The sequence below is a fragment of the Erinaceus europaeus genome, chromosome 7, assembly GCF_950295315.1.
Source record: "Erinaceus europaeus chromosome 7, mEriEur2.1, whole genome shotgun sequence".
NCBI lineage: Eukaryota > Metazoa > Chordata > Mammalia > Eulipotyphla > Erinaceidae > Erinaceus > Erinaceus europaeus.
Window position 1 is genome coordinate 40,840,691 of NC_080168.1, and position 19,060 is coordinate 40,859,750.

Consider the following 19,060-nt stretch of genomic DNA (forward strand, 5'->3'; position numbering starts at 1 on the left):
TTCTCTAATTCCATTCCAGGAGGTTCACTTCCTAACAATGTACCAAAACCTAGATATAGCCTAGGTCCCGTAAGATAAGAACATATGTTCACAAATATCTATAAATTAGTCTGCAGTGAGTCAGTATAATGTTCATAATGAAAAAGTGTCTACTTAAGACTTAGATACCCTCCTCACCAATTTCCTATTACAGTTCTCTCACTCACTCCAAAGCAAACCTCATCAAAGCAAGGACTGCAAAAGCTGAATAAGGGCAAGAGATGTGCATACTTTAACGATGACTCTTTAGTCACTATCAGGCAACCCCTTCAGCTGGGGCCCTAACTGGGGAGTCCTGAGATCCCCAAACCGACTTGATGGGCCTAGAACTCGAATAAATCCCTCTCTCCATTATTCCGGATCATTTCTATCAGGAATAACAAAATAGACCCCTTTATGGGCCCCCTTCGGACCTTGTCCTCAACTTGGATCAACAACAGTAGAGAATGTTCCATCCTCCAAACAGAAGATGAACAACATGCTCTATCCTACACCTGAGGAAGTTGGGTCAATATTGGGGCAGATTGGAATGTTCCTACTCATGACCACAGAATGTGAGCTCAGATCTACAGGGATGCAAAGGTCACATAGGCTCCTAAGCTGAATATGGCCCCCTGATCACATCAAATCCATGGGGTTTACCATCAACAATATTTATACCCCTTTCCCATATTAGGGAGTTACTCTCTTCCCTGATCTAGCTTTCTGGTCCTTTTTCCAGCCATGACATCATCTCCCCAGACAATAACTTGGATCCACTGGCATAACAGATTTTAGGCTAAGCTATCTACAAAATGGAGGACCACGCAGCTCTTCATCTGCACTATTCCAGCTCTTAGGTCCATGACTGGTCAACAATTTGTTTGGCTTTGTATGTGAACACTCTTGTCAACCACCAGGTTCCAGATGCTAGCATGATGCTGACCAGATTTCCCTGGACAGACAACCCCAACAATGTGTCCTAGAGCTCCGCTTCCCCAGAGCCCTTCCCTACTAGGGAAAGAGAGAAGCATGCTCGGAGTATGGATTGACCATTCAAGGCCCATGTTCAGCGGGGAAGCAATTACAGAAGCCAGACCTTCTACCTTCTACATCACACAATGACCTTGGGTCCATACTCACAGAAGGTTAAAGAATAGGAAGGCTATCAGGGGAGGGGATGGGAGACAGAGTTCTGGTGGTGGGAATTGTGTGAAGTTGTATCCCTCTTATCCTATGTTTTTGTCAATCTTTCCTTTTTATAAATAAAAAGTAAAAATATGTTATTTATTTTAAAACACATATATTCGAGCATCAAATACCACTGCAAAGATTCTAATTTAGTAGTAAGGGAACCTAGAATTTGCATTTTGACAAAGCTCCTAAGTCTGAAATCCACCATAATAGGGTGAACAATCTACCACCAAAACCTAGGGAATGGGAAAAATGGTGTAGAGAAAGAAAGCATCCAAAAAAAAAAAAAAAAACCAGTATATATATATTGGTGAATCACCATGCAATAGACTTTGTTTAAGGAGTGAGGACTAGTACAGTATACAAAAATCCTCTGCCTAACCTTCCCCCCCACCCCAGGGGAAAAAAAATCCCCTGCCCTCTGGAAAGTATATTCTAGTAGCAGGAGAGATACAAAGTTGTAAAATACACACGTAGAAGGGGCAGTAAAAGCAATGGGGGCCAAAGAGAAGGCAATAGTCTAGTAATTATTTGATAGAATATATTTTTAATATTTATTTATTTACTTATTAGATAAGACAGAGAGAAACTAAGAGGGCAGGGGAGATAGGGAAAGAGACAGACATCTGCAGCCCTGCTTCACCACTCGTGAAGCTTTCACCCTGCAGGTGGGGACCAGGTGCTTGAACCCAGGTCCTTCCCACTGTAATGTGTGCACTTAACCAGGTGTGCCACTGCCTGGTCCCTCTAGCAATTATTTGAAAAAAGAAACAAATCATAAAGATATCTGGGGGAAAATGTTTCACGAAGAGAGAAAAACTGAGACAAAGACCCTAAATTAAGAGCTTGTTCACAGATATATTTATTCATGGATCAAGATGATCAGTGGAGGATTGTAGCTTTAAATTTATCACATTTCACAATCAACCTAGTTCTGATTTCTTTTTATTAAAGAACTTTGTGTTTTTCATCATGTCTCACTTTCCATCTTTATATTTTTTTCATCTGGTTTATGGTTTTTCTAAAGCCTAGTGTCCAGAGTTTTGACGTCAATGAAGAATTCTGAAAGTGACATATCCACTTCTGACAGCTAGGAAACATTAGTAGAATTTCTTTTCCCCTTATCACCACTATAGCTTTCAAATGAGTCAATCTGTTTTTCCTGGGTGTCAGATAGCTTTTTTTTTTTTAAGTTATTTTGTTGGTAATTCTCAAATAGCAAAACAGAACTGCTCTTCTGTCTTTCTTTCTTTATTTCTGTGAGGTTTTGTTGCTCCAGTCTGGCTTTTTCAGGCAGAAAGAGGAAGGAAAGACACTACAGCACAGAAGCTTTCTTTAGTGCACTGGAGGCTTGAATCTAGGTAGAGTGTACTTGTTGATCCACAGAAGTGCTATTATAACATGCTGGGGGTATGAATCGACCTGCCAATGCCCATGCACAGCGAAGAAATAATTATAGAAGCCAGACATCCCACCTTCTGCTCCCCATATAAAGATCTTTGGTTAATACTCGCAGAGGGATGAAGAAAAGGGAACTTTCCAATGGAGGGGGTGGGAGATGGAACTCCAGTGGTGGGACCTGTACCCCTTTTAATCCCACAATTTTGTCAATCATCATTAAGTCACTAATAAAAAAATTTGATCTTACTCCATATTAGGAATTCCTCTGACTAAAAACAGAATGCATTTTTATTTTTTTTTTAACTAACAGAAAAATGATGGAGCCCTAATTTCTTTAATCCTTGTTATATGATTTACTAATGAGATGAAAATATCTGCTGTTACAGAAATCAGAAATTATTTCTGGTATCATGTTGTATCTCTTAGAAAAAAAAGAGAATTGGCTAGGTGGTGGTGCACTTGGTTGAGTGCATATGTTACAATGTAAAAGGCCCTGGGTTCAAGGCCACAGCTTCCACCTGCAGGGGAAAAGCTTCTTCAACAGTGAGGCAGTGCTGTAGGTCTCTTTCTCCCAACTTTCCCTCTCAATTTCACTGTCTCTATCAAACAACCGAATAAATAAAATAAAATAAAAAACAAAAAGAGAGAATTCTGAAATCATGTTAAAAGTACTACTTTATATGACCAAGTTCTTTTCTACGAACTTAATCACTGAAGATGAAATTCAAAATAAAAAAGCACAAAAACATCATTTACCCCAGGACATGGAAATAGTGCTAAAGCCATATAACTTACCACGTGAATAATACAGTTGCATTCCTTTATTGATAATTCTCAAGGTTTGCAATGACAACTTTATATAAAGGGGAAAAAAGCCTATACAAATTTATATTGAACTATGCTACTTGAAAATGTGAGATCAGTTGTCATTTAAAAGATTTGATTTCTTGTTATTTTTTTTTAATTAAAAATAGGAAATAAGTGGAAGAGTAGAAAATTTAGTCACTTGGCTTAGCAGTTTTCTCAGATTGAAAAAATGACAATGAAATCTCCAGAGTTAAGAATTTCAAAGGAGGCTGCTCGATAGAGAAGACAGACCAAATTAGCTTACCACTTGAACCATTTTGAGATATCTGGCATATCTTGGATCCTTGGCTACAGTTAAGATATTTTCTGCTGCTACTTCACTTTCCTGTGGTCCAGAGTCTTGTAAACTGTTCTGCTGTAGAGAGTATTGCGTGTAAATCTTTAGACAATTCACAAAAGGGGTCCATCATGCTACTTAAAAGGGCTGTTTATTTTTTATAATTCCAATGCAATTCATACTATAGAAATCATATTTCTAAATTTGAATACCAGTAATTTATTGTGGGATATACACTTCTTAATATTTACTAATAATATGATTTCAGGAGAAATTACAATCAATCTCAACAATATATTGTTCCTTAAAATGAAAATATATTTTGGCATTAAAATATCAGAATTCTTTTTTACTTATTCTTAGAGAGCTAGCATAAAACATAAATTACAGGTGGATATATTTTATTAGAACTATTAATAAAGTTTATGAAACTACTAGTTGCTCAACACTTAAGGACAGTTAGCCGGTTTTCTAGGTACACATAAAATATGCAACTGAATGCCTCATTTATTAAATAATTCTACTCTAAGTTGACATGGCTATTATAACATCTTAGCAATGCCTAGAGACTATGTTGAGGAACCAACATATTTTCTGGTTTTACTGATGGGACTAACTAGTGATAACATTCTCCAGAATAGACAGGATAAAAGACTGTTTATTGGAATGAAGAATACTGGGGAAGGGCAAGGAAGATAGCATAATGGTTATGCAAAGGACTCTCATATCTGAGACTCTGAAAGTCCCAGATTTAATCCCAAGCACTACCATAAACCAGAGCTGAGCAGTGCTCTAGTAAAATGAACAAATAATCATACAAATTCATTTGATAAAATACTGGGAATGGTCTTTTTCTTTTTTTTTATTTCTTTATTGGGGAATTAATGGGGATGGTCTTTGTCAATGAAAATGCTTTTTATCATACATGTTCTCACTTTGTATAGTGCCATGTGATCTAATCTTTTTCATACAGAACTCTTCACTGAAGTGCAAATCTAGGATTGTCTATATAAATAGTTCTTGATTTTTTCCTCCTTCTTTTCCTCTCTTCTTTTTTAAACTGCCTCCAGGATTACTGCTGGGGCTTGGTGCCTGCATGACAAATCCAATGCTCCCAACGACTGACCTACCTTCCTTCTTTCTTTCCTTCCTTCCTTCCTTCCTTCCTTCCTTCCTTCCTTCCTTCCTTCCTTCCTTCCCTTCCCTTCCCTTCCTCCCTCCCCCCTTCCTTCCTTGTTTGATGTAACAGAGGGATACTGAAAGGAGAAGAGACAGAGAGAGAAAAAGAAACACCTTCTGACCTGCTTCACTCCTGGTGAAGCTTCCTCCCTGCAGGTGGGGAGCTGTGGCTCAAACCCAGGTCCTTGTACATGGTAATGTGTGCGCTCCACTGAGTTCACTATCACCCAGCTCTTGGTTCTTGATTTCTCTATCAACTTGATCATTAAGAATAATATTACTTTTGTGAATTCTCATCTGTATCTGAGCATTAGGAAGAATTTCCTTAGAATGAAGACAATTCTATGCCTATATATATACTCAAATGTACATAAATCATGAAATATCCTAAAATAGCTATAATTTTAGAAAATGAAAATGAATTATATATTAAAAGATTTTCTTCATATAATACAAATATAATTCAAACCTACTGAAGCTACTAAAATATCTAAAAATATTGGTTTTATTTTGCTATATGATGCTGCTTAGTGTACAGAAGTGAGTAGATATGAGGCCAAGCAGTGGCACACCTGGTTAAGTGCAAATGTTAACATGTGTAAGGACCAGGGTTCAAGTTCATGGCCCCCACTTGCAGGAGGAAAGCTTCATAATTGGTGAAGAAGTGCTGCAAGTACCTCTCTCTCTCTCTCTCTCCCATCTGCCCCCTCCCCTCTTAATTTCTGTCTCTATTTTTTTAAAAAGGCGAGTAGATAAGTACATACTCATCTGTAAGATACATAAATTTAAAATATCCAAAACAACAGAATAAAAGAGATCCAAAAAAACCCCAAGTATAATTTTTTAAAATTAGGAACAACAGGGCAAGGAAGATAGTATAATGGTTATATAAAGAGACTTTCATGCCTGAGTCTCCAAAGTTCCAGGTTCAATCCCCCACATCACCATAAACCAGTGCTGAGCAGTGCTTTGGTAAAAATAAAAATCATGTGCAGTAAACTCAACCAATAGCATAACAGAGCAAATGATGACTACATATATGCCCAAATATTTTCAAAACTCAGCTGTAAACTTTTATCTAGTAGCCAAGACTTCAACAAGACTTAATTATGCCAGATCTTTACACCTTTGTTACTTGTATGACTCACAGATCCTGTCATATCTCTCAACTGTCCTTCATTTTATTCTCAAATTAATCTCAATCTGCACAGTTGCATGTTTTATGAGGATAGTGATAAGATCTGAGCCACGAAATTAAAGTTGTCGAAAAATCAAGATGCAAATCTGTTGAATCTTAGACTCACATACAGATCAAGGCTTTGCAATGAATTGCTGATATGAAAGATGCATGATTATATTCTTTACCTGATAAGTGAACTGACTGTGATGTCAATGGAAATTCTATGCTAGGCAATACTTATATAAACCTTAAAAAATATAGCAATGAGGAATAAGGTCATTTGAATATCAAGCACATTTTGCACAGTTATTTTATAAGGCTAATTAACATACAGCTTCACCACATTTATTTTAAGCCAAAAGAACTTCATGACAAACTAATACTTTTTTAAATTTCATTATCTGATATGTAACATGTTATTCTGAATTTTAGAAAATTTTATTATGATAATACAATCTTTTTTTGACATCTCATATAGGCAAAAGTGACAAACCATCAAAAATTTAAAATATACATTATAGGTGCATTCATAATATTGAGAAAAATAACAAAGTTAAGCAGATATCACTTAAAAATTTATAGAAACACAGTACAGTTAGTATTCACCAAAGAATAACTACTCAAGTATAAATACTTATTGATTTTCCTAATATAGATGGCTTGTTAGAGAAAAAAGTATTCTCTGGAGCCACGTGGTGATGCACCCTCTTGAGCGCAAATATTACAGTGTGCAAGGACTCAGGTTCAAATCCTATTCCCCACCTTCAAGAGGGAAGCTTTGCAGGTAGTGAAGGAGTGCTGTGGTGTCTCTCTCCCTGTCTCCCACCCTCCCTCCTGATTTATCTATCCAAGAAATAAATAAACTAAAAAAAATTAAAAAGGGGTGTCCAAGTTTAATTACAGGAACACCGTAAAGTAAAATTCCTCTATGACATCTGGATGTTTTTTCTTACATAGTATATATATTGTAGTGGTCACCACAATGTAATTTACTGTCTTAATTAAATGGGCATCAAGTTTTCTAATGTCTAGTTGTTAAACAAGCAGCTATTTAATTCATTTCTCAAATACAAATTTTTTATAGGGTTGTCAGAAAAGCTGTGACATACCTTTTACATGCAAAAATGTATCGTGACTTTTCTGACAACACAACACCACATGTGCTCAACAAACGTAATGAATTTAACACAGGTACTGAAGATCTCTGTAGCGTAGTACAGCAGATAAGAGGATAAAATTATTTATACTTGTTTTAAGTTTGGCAAGTTACTTAACCTCAGTGTACCCCATTCAACACATCTTAGAGTAGCACTGACAATACAACATTTACTTTATAGAGCTATTGTAAGGATTCAATGAGTTCACTTAGGAAAAGCACTGAGGACCATGACTGGTACAGAATAAGCAACTTTCACATTATCCTCATCACGGATATCATAACCTCAAAAGAGCCTGTGATCCAGGTACAAATGCAGAACTTCATATAGATAGGAAGTCCACTTATTTGATATTACTTGGTACAACATCATTTTTATGTCTTTTATCTTCAATGCTTAAATACGTTAGAAAATGTCCTTAAAAGTTTTCACTTTTGGGGCCCGGTGGTGGCGCGCCTGGTTGAGCATACATGTTACAATGCATAAGGACCTGGGTTCGAGCCCCTAGACCCCACTTAAATGGGCAAGGCTTCACAAGTGGTGAAGCAGGGCTGCACGTGACTCTCTGTCTTTCATCCTCTCTATCTCCCCATTCCCTCTCAATTTCTGGCTGTCTCTGTCCAATAAATATTTAAATTTATAATAATAATAAATAATAACTAAAACAATAAATAAAAATAACAAAAAAGTTGTTACTTTTTCAAATAAAATTCAAGAAAATTCAAATTTATACAGAGTATAGCAAACATGAAGACATAATCTCTCATGTAAAGTACAGCCTTTACTAGTATGCTGATCAGCTCCCTAAATAGACTTTCCAGATAACTGGTATTTCTTAGCTTAGTAGTTCTCAAGTATCAACCTTGAATCAGACCTTCTGAATCAGCAGGTCTAGAGTTTGGGTGTCTTCATTTCTGACATGTCCCCAGAGGATGCTGGTCTGTATCAAGTCTACTTTGAATAACCACCTGGAAATTAATATTAATTATGTAGTAAGTATAGGTACTCAGGTTATGCAATAAAAATGTGGCAACTACTCAGAGATGTCCAAGGAATTATGCAGGGATAAAAATGACATGATGCCTGGACCTCACTTTACTAAGCAGGAAAATAAGAAAAAGAAAAAAAAAAAATCAAAGCATTTGCAACAATATCTTCACTGGTAATACCTTCATCTGGGTAAGTGGCATTTATTAAGGCATTTACTGTACTCTCCTATTTTTTGCATATGTTTAAGTGTTTTTATTCTATTTTAAAGGTAAATTTCTTATAAGAACTTAGAAAAAATTCCAGTGACTTGGACAGAATAATTTTATTCAAGATTTGTCCTATTAGATCAATTTCCAAAGAAACTATTAAACTCAGAAATAAACCAGTTAATTTTTTCAAAACCAATGTTAAGGTCTTAAAATGTCACTAAGCAAAGTTTTACATCATTTGGCTTATTTCAAACCTGCCGCTTTGGCCTATTTCATTTAACCAGGAAAATCTCAGATTGTTGAAACTTAAATACTTACCTGTGATTGTTCCAAAGTGGTGTTATTATGTGGCTCACTTGTGATACTAGGGGCAGTTATGGGAGATACTTCAAATGTGACATCATCTAGGCCTGGGATAGATGACAACTGAGAAAAGAAAATAAATATTGGTATATGTGGATAATAGTAGATGCTTAAACTCTAAACTTTTCAGCAGCAGGGTTAAGTTTTAAGCCTACAGAAAGACTTATACAATCTGACTTCTGGGTTTTTGTAGTGTAGTGGTTACGATGTTTGCCTCACACAATCTCACTTTCGGGATGTGAATTTCTTCATGTCACAAATTATTTAAAAATGAATGGTGGGGGGAGTCGGGCTGTAGTATAGCGGGTTAAGCGCAAGTGGCGCAAAGCACAAGGACCGGCATAAGGATCCCGGTTCAAACCCCGGCTCCCCACCTGCAGGGGAGTCGCTTCATAGGCGGTGAAGCAGGTCTGCAGGTGTCTATCTTTCTCTCCTCCTCTCTGTCTTCCCCTCCTCTCTCCATTTCTCTCTGTCCTATCCAACAATGACAACAACAATAATAACTACAACAATAAAACAACAAGGGCAACAAAAGGGAATAAATAAATAAAATAAATATTTAAAATAAATAAAAATAAATAAAAAAATAAAAATAAAATAAATAAAACAAAAATGAAAGGTGGGTCAGAGAGTTCACAGGGTAGAGCATGTATGTGACTTAAGTTTGAGTCCTGGTGCCACAAGAGAGTATCAAATATCAAAATGCTGGGGAAAGCTCTAGTGCTGTGCTGTCTTTCCCTTTCTCTCTCTGTTGAACGAAGTTGGCCTAGGTATAGTGAAACCATACTCGTACGTGCAAGGCCCAGTTCTTCAAAAATAATTAATGAATACATAAATAATAACAGTGTTTACAAGTAAAACATTTGAATGATCCCTCACAAATCTAATTTAGCTTATAATCATCCTTGTCCCAGGAATATTAAAACATATTATTGGATAGGATTAATGGTCTTCAGTTAATAGTAAATACAGTTAACAGTAAATACATGGGTAAATAGATGTATAAAATTTCTGTGCTTTACAAAACACTCTAACCGCATACGTAGGTCCTCCTCACCATCATACACCAGGACCTGAAAGTCTTCTCTTGCCCTCCAACCCCCGGAGTTCTTTACTTTGGTGCAATACACCAAACCCAGTCCAAGTTTTGTTTTGTGTTCCCCCTTCTGTTCTTATTTTTCAACTTCTGTGAGTGAAATCATCCTGTATTCATCCTTCTCTTTCTGGCTTATCTCACTTAGCATTGAAATCATTTTTCTGTCTCTATCCAAAATAAAACAAAATAAAACATTAAAACAACAACAAAATAGAATCCTAGTGTCAGAAATGAGGGTATGGTCTTTAGAATCAAATTCCCTGGATTAAGCCACAAGCTAGGTGACCCCGTTTAAATTTCCCTAGGTCTAAATAGAAAATTTATCCCATTTATCAACTTTACAGCTTTTGTTAGGTTTTTATTAAAAATGTGCTTTGTAGGAAATGACAAAATCCTTAAGTTCACATTTTAATATCTGACACAACAGCTCATTCATCTTTTCTTTATAACTAAATCTTATTAACAATACACTTTTTTACATTCAGAAGATGAACCAGTGTCAGTGGTTACATATTTCTAAGAACCATTTTTCCATTCTGGCATGAGTAACAAAAAATTTCCAGATAATTGGTTAACATTGGGGATTAACATTGGGTCATGGAAATAACTGAAGTTAACTTACCCATAACTTTTCTTGTCTAGACCACAACAACATCAGCTCTAGCTAGTAGTGGGGGGGGGGGGGGATCAAAACTGGAGAAAGCCCCCCCAACAAGTCCTAAGCACTAAGTGTATCTCCCCAGCCTTCCAAGTGGAAACTTGACTGTGACTTTGAACTCTAAACTCAATGAAAATCCCCAAGACATTGAAATGACACGTATTCATAAAAGAATAATGAAAAAAAAAAAACTGTAATGGTAATTAGATCTGAAGCAGCATTATTCATTGAGAACTGTTGAATGACAATATTTAGCACTGGCTAAGGCCCAAATAGTTTAAAGTGGAGTATGGCAGCTAAGAGAGTATCTTCAAGATATTCAAGTCTAAGTCTATTAAAATTTCTGAGCCTGAGAAATATTCTGAGATAAATACAATGGCTGGAATTCCTAAGAAAAAAGTAAAAGGAGATATAGTCCTTATTTTATTTTTTTTGCCTCCAGGGTTATTGCTGGGGCTCAGTGCCTGCACTATGAATCCACTGCACCTGGAGGCCTTTTTTTTATGCCAATCCTTGTGCTTCGTGCCATGTGTGCTTAACCTGCTGCGCAACCGCCTAGTTCCCTCTAGCCCTTATTTTAAGGACATTACCATCCACAGAACACTGAACAAACATTAATTATTATCATTTTATGTCAAGACAGAGAGACAGAGAGGTAAAGTATGAGACACAATGGCAACAAAGCTTCTTTTAATGTGATTAGCCAGGCTCAAAACAGTTTCGCACATGGCAAAGTAACACACTACCCAAGTGAGTTATTTCACTGGTTTCTTAGATTAACTCTTGATTAAAAGACAATTTCACAAAATATAGTATTCGTGTTTCAAAAAATAAGAAGCACACAAAACAAAAAGTGTACACATGAACACACACACACACACACACACACACACACACAAATATATATGCTTTATTTATTTATTTATTGCCACCAGGGAAATCGCTGGGGCTTGATGCTTACATGATGAATCCACCATTCATGACAGCCATTTTTTTTCCTTTTCATTTTATGTGATAGGACACACAGAAATTGAGAAGGGAGAGAGCCATAGGGAGGGAAACAATGAGAGCTAGGGTGGGAAAGAAGCTTCCCTCTGCAGGTCCCTGAGCATGGTAATGTTTACGCTTAACAAGTGTGCCACAGCCTGACCCCAAACAGTACATGCTTTCAAATCTAGATACACTTCAATAGGAAACCTTTCGAGGGAGGGAGTGGGATACGGAACTCTGGTAATGGAAATTGTTTGGAACTGTACCCCTCTTATCCTATGGTCTTATTGATACTTTTATTTTATAAATAAATTTTTAAAAAGATATACTTCTCAGGAGTCGGGCGGTAGTGCAGCAGGTTAAGCGCAGGTGGAGCAGAGCACAAGGACGGGCTTAAGGAGCCCCGGCTTCCCACCTACAAGGGAGTCACTTCACAAGTGGTGAAGCAGGTCTGCAGGTGTCTACCTTTCTCTCCCTCCTTCTTTGTCTTCCCCTCCTCTCTCCATCTCTCTCTGTCCTGTCCAACAACAATGATGTCAATAATAACTACAATAAAACAAGGGCAACAAAAGGGAATAAATATTTTTTTAAAAAATAAAGAACCCCAGTTTAAGCCCCTGGCTCCCCACCTGTAGGGGAGTCGCATCACAGGCAGTGAAACAGGTTTTCAGATGTCTTTCTCTCCTCCTCTCTGTAACATGTATGCTCAACCAGGTGCGCCACCACCCAGTCCCTAGCTCTCCCCCTCTCTGTCTTCCCCTCTTCTCTCCATTTCTCTCAGTCCTATCCAATAACATCAACATCAATACCAACAATAATAATAAGCACAAAAATGATTAAAAACAAGGGCAACAGGGAGTCGGGAGGTAGCAAAGTGGGTTAAGGGCACGTGGCACAAAGCGCAAGGACCAGCTTAAGGATCCCAGTTCAAGCCCCCGGCTCCCCACCTGCAGGGGGTTGGCTTCACAAGCGGTGAAATAGGTCTGCAGGTGTCTATCTTACTCTCCCCGTCTTCCCCTCCCCTCTCCATTTCTCTGTCCTATCCAACAACGACAGCAACAACAATAAAGCAACAACAGCAACAAAAGGGGAAATAAAAAAAAAAGGGCAACAAAAAAAGGAAAATTAATAAATAAAAATATATTATTTTAAAAATACTATACATTATACAAACCTTTGCATCTAAAATGTTGAGAGTTGTTTCAATTTGCTGGATACGGAGAGAAAGGTCTGCTAATTTCTGGAAAAGGAAATGTCAAACAAATAAACTTAACAATAATAACAAAGTGTAAACTGGAAAATAATTATGGTTTAAGTAGTGGTCATTTTCTAATAGTCTTCTAACAAGAGTAGGAATAAGAATTTGAGTTTTCTATTATCTTCATCGGTACGCTTCACAATTATTTTATAAAGTATTTATAGACTAGAAAAGTTATGATTTCATTCTTATTGAACTTATTACTAGAACCATACCCTATCATTATTATAAGTAGAATACCAACTTTTCCTGGGACAGTGGCTCTTGTACACTGCTTATTCAATCTGTCCAGAACAATACTTGATACTTAACAGGAATCTAATTGCTACTGTTAATGAATAAAAGGATTCTTCATAGACAACAAGAATAAAAAGAAGACCCAAACAGTCTGGAATAGGATCTGCTTTATAAATTACTTTAAACACATAAGTACAGTCAGTCCTAAATTCAAACTTTTTATAAGTCAAAGAGGTAAAAGGTGGTGAAGTCTGAAAGTGAACAGCTCATGATGGAAAGAATTAAAACAAAGTGAAAAAAAATCCAAAGGCATAAACCTACCATCAAATTCAAGATAAACTAGAACCAACAACTTACCGTGCTCGTTATTTTGTACTAAATTATTCATATATACACATATATGCACCAATACAAATAAAAGTAACATCATAAAATATGATCCCTAAAAAACTTATTTAAACACCCTAGGTCTTAAACATTATTATATTCAGTGACATGTCCAAGAACAGTTGGCCAGTTTACTAGTTGGCGTGGCATTCTGACTACTTTTGGGATGTTATCAAGATCCTGACTCATAAGCAGAATTATAGCACACCAAAAAATGGCTGTCTTGATCACACACAGAGAGGGAAAAAGCTGAAAGCAAGCAAAGAATAGTTAGTGTTCTTTCACAAGACACTTAAAGTAGGCATTCTGGTATTTTCAAATCGGTCATTTAGAAAGAAAATATTGGGGGGTGGAGGTACATAGCATAGTGGTTATGCAAAAAGACTCATGTCTGAGGCTCCAAGGTCCTGGATTCAATCCTCCACATCACCATAGGCCAGAGCTGAGCAGTGCTCTGGTTAAAAAAAAAAAAAAAGGAAAGAAAGAAGAAAACTGAGACGCTGATGAATACCAATGGTTCTGATGGCAGGAAAAAAAAAAAAAAAGAAAAAATATTGGAATCCAGCTTTAACAGCATTCAAAGTGAACGTTAACTTTAACTTCTAGGACTTGTTCACATAAAGTATCTAGGTAAAAATAAATGTAGGTTTATAGACATTTGGGTGACTTCCTTTCCAAATTACAGGTGTTCACTGAAAAATTAAGTTTGGCAAATTTAATTTTCCAATTCATGAGAGAAGCTTAGCAAATGAAGAAATTCTAAAGAAATTTGTAATGTGAATAGCTATTTCAAACTTACTTAAAATGCACATATACATTGGTGCTATTAAAAAAAGGAGCACCAAAAAAAAGATGAATTACAAATAATTTCAGTTTTTCATATACCCATATAAATATGACATCATCATCATTGTAGACATATGAATAGTATTTTACTTTGCTGTATAAACATTTGAAAATTTACACAAATTGATGAAGTAGAAAGTGTTTTGCTGCTTTTTGAAATCTGTTTACTTATAAGAGAGAACCAGAGCATTACTATGGCATATGAGATGCTGGGGATCAAATTTGGGTCCTTGTGCATACAAGTCTGATATTCTGTCACCTCCCAGGCCACATTATATTACTTTAAAAGATCAGAAAATGGGGTCATGCGGTAGTGCAGTGGGTTAAGCACACGTGGCGCAAAGCGCGAGGGCCGGCCTAAGGATCCAAGTTCAAGCCCCCGGCTCCCCACCTGCAGGGGAGTCGCTTCACAGGCAGTGAAGCAGGTCTGCAGATGTCTTATCTTTCTCTCCTCTTGTCTGTCTTCCCCTCCTCTCCCCATTTCTCTCTGTCCTATCCAACAGCGAACAATAACAATAATAACCACAATGAGGCTACAACAACAAGGGCAACAAAAAGGGAAAAAAAATGCCTCTAGGAGCGGTAGATTCATGGTGCAGGCACTGAGTGAGCCCCAGCAATAACCCTGGAGGCAAAAAAAAAAAAAAATCAGAAAACAAGTTTACCCATAAATAAAACAAACTGAACTCTGAACACTTCATATCTGCAGATATTATTTCGGAAAATTTTACTATTATTTTAAAATAATTTTAAGGGTGTAGGAGAAAGTATATTGGTTATGCAGAAAGACTTTAATGCCTGAGGCTCAAAAAAATCACAAGTTAAATCAACCACAGCACCATAAACTAGAGCTGAGTATTTCTTGGTCCCTCTCTACATCTATCTTTCTTATTAAAATAAAACAGATACACCATGACACCAATGTTCCTTCGTCCTGTCCCCATCTCTTGTTCCTAAGAGTCCTTTGCTTTGGTGCAGTATTTACCACACTTACTTTATGCTCTCCCTTTTTGTCCTCTGTTCTTAAGTTTCACCTGTAATTGAGATCATGTTGTCTTTCTGGCTTGTCTCACTCAACATGACACCTTCAAGTTCTGATCACAATGTTGCATTAGATGACCTCATAATTTCTAACAGCTCCATAGTACTCCATTGTGAATATGCAGCACAGCTTTTAGACATTCATCTGTCATTGGACATCTGGGTTCCTTCCAAGTTTGGACTATTACAAATTGTGCCACTTTGAATATTGGTGTGCATAGGTCTTTTTGGATAAGCTGGGTTTTTTCCCCCGATTAAATCCCTAGAAGAAGGATTGCTGGGTCACATGGTAGGTCCATTTCAAGAGTTCTAATGAATCCCCATAACTATTTTCCATAAAACTGCACCAACTTACATTATCAGCAGCAATGTAGGGGAGTCCCTTCTCCCCACCCCCCTCCCCAGCCCCTCAGCGGTTGGTGTTTCTTTTTTTTTTAATTTTGTGACATTCTCACAGGTATAAAGTGGTATTTCATTGTTGTTTGTATTTGCATGTGCTTGATCATATTTAACTTTCAGCATTTTGTGTGTGTGTGTGTGTGTCTGTTGGCTCTTTGGATCTCTTCTTTGGTGAGATTCTGCCCTTATCTTCCCTCCAGTTTTCAATTAGATTGTCTTTTTATTGTTGAGTTTAGTGAATTAATTGTATATTTTGGTTATCAGTCCCCTGTCCTGTGTATGACACAAAGATTTTTTCTCCCGCTCCATGGGGAATCTCTTTATCATTGTGATTCCCTTTGCCATGCAGAAGCTTGTCAGGCTGAGGTAGTTCCACTGGTCTAGTCTTGCTTTTGTTTTCTTGGATACTGAATTTGAATCAGTAAAGATGTCACAAAGCTTATATGAAAGAGAGTTTTGCCTATATTTTCCTCTGACAATTTAATGTGACACATTCTGAGTTTACTTTTATATGATGGAATTCCTTACATCCAATCTTAACCCACTTTTCCATTTTTGTTGGCTTCCCCCCTACCCCCAGAAATCATTAGATCTGGTGCCTAGTTCTTAATTGGGTAGTGACTTCACAAAGTATTTTTTAATAAATTATTTTGTTGTTGTTTTGCCTCCAGGGTTAATGCTGGGGCTCAGTGCCTGAACCACAAATCCACTGCTCCTGGAGGCTTTAATTTTTCCCTCTTTTGTTGCCCTTGTTTTATTGTTGTTATTGATATTGTTGTTGTTGGATAGAACAGAGAGAAATGGAGAGAGGAGGGGAAGACAGAGGGTGAGAGAAAGAGAGACACCTACAGACCTGCTTCACCGCCTGTGAAGCGACTCCCCTGCAGGTGGGGATCCGGGGGCTCGAACAGGGATCATTGTGCCGGTCCTTGTGCTTTGCTCCACGTGCGCTTAACCCGCTGTGTCACCGCCCAACCCCCTTTAAAGTTGTTTTTTTTTTTTAAGATTATTTAATGATATAGACAGAGTGAAAGAACCAGAGCATCATTCTGGTACACGTGGTGCTGGGGCTCTAACTAGGGACATCTTATGAGTTGAGCACTTTAGCCACTGCCCCAACTCTTGGGTTGTACATAAAGTATTTTTATTTCCATAATGATATTAGATGCAAAGTTACATTTCTAGGCCACCTCCCCAATCATTTCAGATAAAGGCAGGCAAAAATAACCGCAAATTGAACTAAAGTGTAACTAAAAAAATAATAAATCTTCGTCACAGGGTTTCCTCACTGGTAGTGAGCTCACTTAAATCTTGGGTCTGGTCCACAGCACACTAAGTAAATACAAAAATCAAAACGTTAAACTTTAGGGTAACAATCATGGGTCTTAACATAACAAAAGGATTTCAACTTTTGTCCTTTATGATCACGACTGGCCTCGGTGATTCACTGGAAAACTAATGGAGAAGAGGGGGAAGCAGGGCTAATGGCACCAGAATCAGAAGGTGTTCACCTAACAATTGGGTGACAGCAGTCTATGGGACCTTCAGTCTTGTTTCCCTCACTCTGCCATCCTCAAAAGTGAAAAACCATGCTCTTCAGAGCTGTATCTGTAAACGTTGTACAAAATGAAATGAAATAAAATTCACATGGCAGGACGTTTTCTTAAAAAAAAAAAAAAGTGTCAGGTGACCTTTCAGCTTAGCATTACACCAGCAATCACAAGACCTACCTCCTCACAAACAGTGGAGAATCGGTTGAGGAACTGGACCGTGTGCACCACAAACTGGTTTAGAAATGCCACAGTTCTTTTCTGTTGAATAGCTGGCACCTGTGTTTTGTAAAAACAAACAAAAAAACCCACGATTTATTCGTACAGAAGGGAAAAGTCCACCACCGTGAAATCATCCCTTTGCCATTATCAGTGACAGGGTATCCCGCTGGATGACAGGAGTTCCTTGCAATAAAGAAAAAATCATTTATTTGTTTTCCTAAAAGGTGGTGGGGGGGTTGAGGGCGAACGAAAAATGTTAGGATACGGAAAAGTCTGAGGACAGGCTGTAGATGTACACGTGCGCACTTCAGCAAGTGAAGCCCCGCACCTGCACAAAGGAGGGGAGGCAAGGAGTCCAGTTAGAGGTCCTGACCCGCTGGTTTCAAAGAACCGTGAGGTCGTCGTGTCCTGTTCCCCGCCCCCCCCCGCCCCCGCCCCCGCCCCCGCATGAAGGGCCAAAGTCAAGTCCTGGGTCTGGGTTGGGGTAGCCCCTCCCCACCTCCTCCCCAAGTCGCCGGAAGTTTAACTCCGGCCTTTACAAACCTTCGTCAGGTCTATGCCTGACCCCATGAGAGGAAGCCCATCCTCATCCATCTCCTCAGCGGGTGGGGACGGGGCAGAGGGGCTGGAAGGGTCCCAGATTTCAGCCACAAACCCTACCCGCGGGGTCCCGCCTAACCCGGTAATAGTGTTAAGGCCCCCCCCAGCAGCCCGCCTCCTGGGCCCTGCCCACCGGAAGGAAACACCTACCTCTTTGCACGGCATTCTGGGACTGGTAGTTCCAAGCCCGGATTGTGACGCCAGAGGCGAAGAGAAGAATGGGTGGCAAGATGACCTGGCTGGTTGACGAGATGGGGGTGGGGCGCAACAGAGTGGAACCAAGTATATAGGTTCTGGTAGTAAAATCTTAAAAGAGGCAGCTAAATAACACAAACAGTGGCATCCTTTCTGTCTCTTGTATGAACCATTAAGTCATGCAGTAATTGTTAAGAAAATTATACGTAGGGGCCAGGAGGTGATACATCTGTTTAAGCACACACACTATAGTGCGCAAGGACCCAAGGTCCACCTGCAGAGGGAAAGCTTCACAAACGGTGAAGCAGGGCTGCAGGTGTCTCTCTGTATCTTTCCCTCTCCATCTTCCCTCTCAATTCTCTCTGCCTTTATCCAATAATAAATAAATAAAAATACTTAAAAAATAACTTGATGGGGAAAAAGAAAAATTAAACTATATGCATATACAAATAAGTACATATATACAAATACATACATACTGTGGTCCAGGAGGTGGCGCACTGGATAAAACATTGGACTCTGAAGCTGAGGTCCGGAGTTCAATCCCTAGCAGCACATGTACCAGAGTGATGTCTGGCTCTTTCTTCTCTTATCTTTCTCATTAATAAATAAATAAAAACTTTAAAAAAAAAATACATACATACACAGATAAATGTAAAATTCTATTCAACTAACAGATCAGATAGGCCCTGTAGAAAATACAAAAAGTACAGTCAGAGGCAGGGGGTTGATAGCATAATGGTTAT

At 38.1% G+C, this 19,060-nt stretch overlaps 1 protein-coding gene across 3 annotated transcripts in view; it reads right to left on the reverse strand.

The window, feature by feature from the left end:
* WASHC3 (WASH complex subunit 3) overlaps window positions 1–18,220 on the reverse strand; it is a 56,335-nt gene extending 38,115 nt beyond the window's left edge. The window contains exons 1-5 of one of the 3 annotated variants that reach the window (XM_016190322.2): window positions 18,063–18,220; window positions 17,478–17,576; window positions 12,754–12,819; window positions 8,791–8,898; window positions 3,725–3,832 (exon numbers count right to left, since the gene is read on the reverse strand). In XM_016190322.2, the coding sequence (XP_016045808.1) occupies window positions 3,725–3,832; window positions 8,791–8,898; window positions 12,754–12,819; window positions 17,478–17,576; window positions 18,063–18,113 (432 nt within the window). In that variant the 5' untranslated portion in view covers window positions 18,114–18,220. Of the gene's footprint in view, window positions 1–3,724; window positions 3,836–8,790; window positions 8,899–12,753; window positions 12,820–17,477; window positions 17,577–18,062 lie in introns of all 3 variants that reach the window. The other 2 variants (XM_007527929.3, XM_016190323.2) reach the window with 2 other exon arrangements.
* Between the last annotated feature and the right edge of the window lie 840 nt (window positions 18,221–19,060).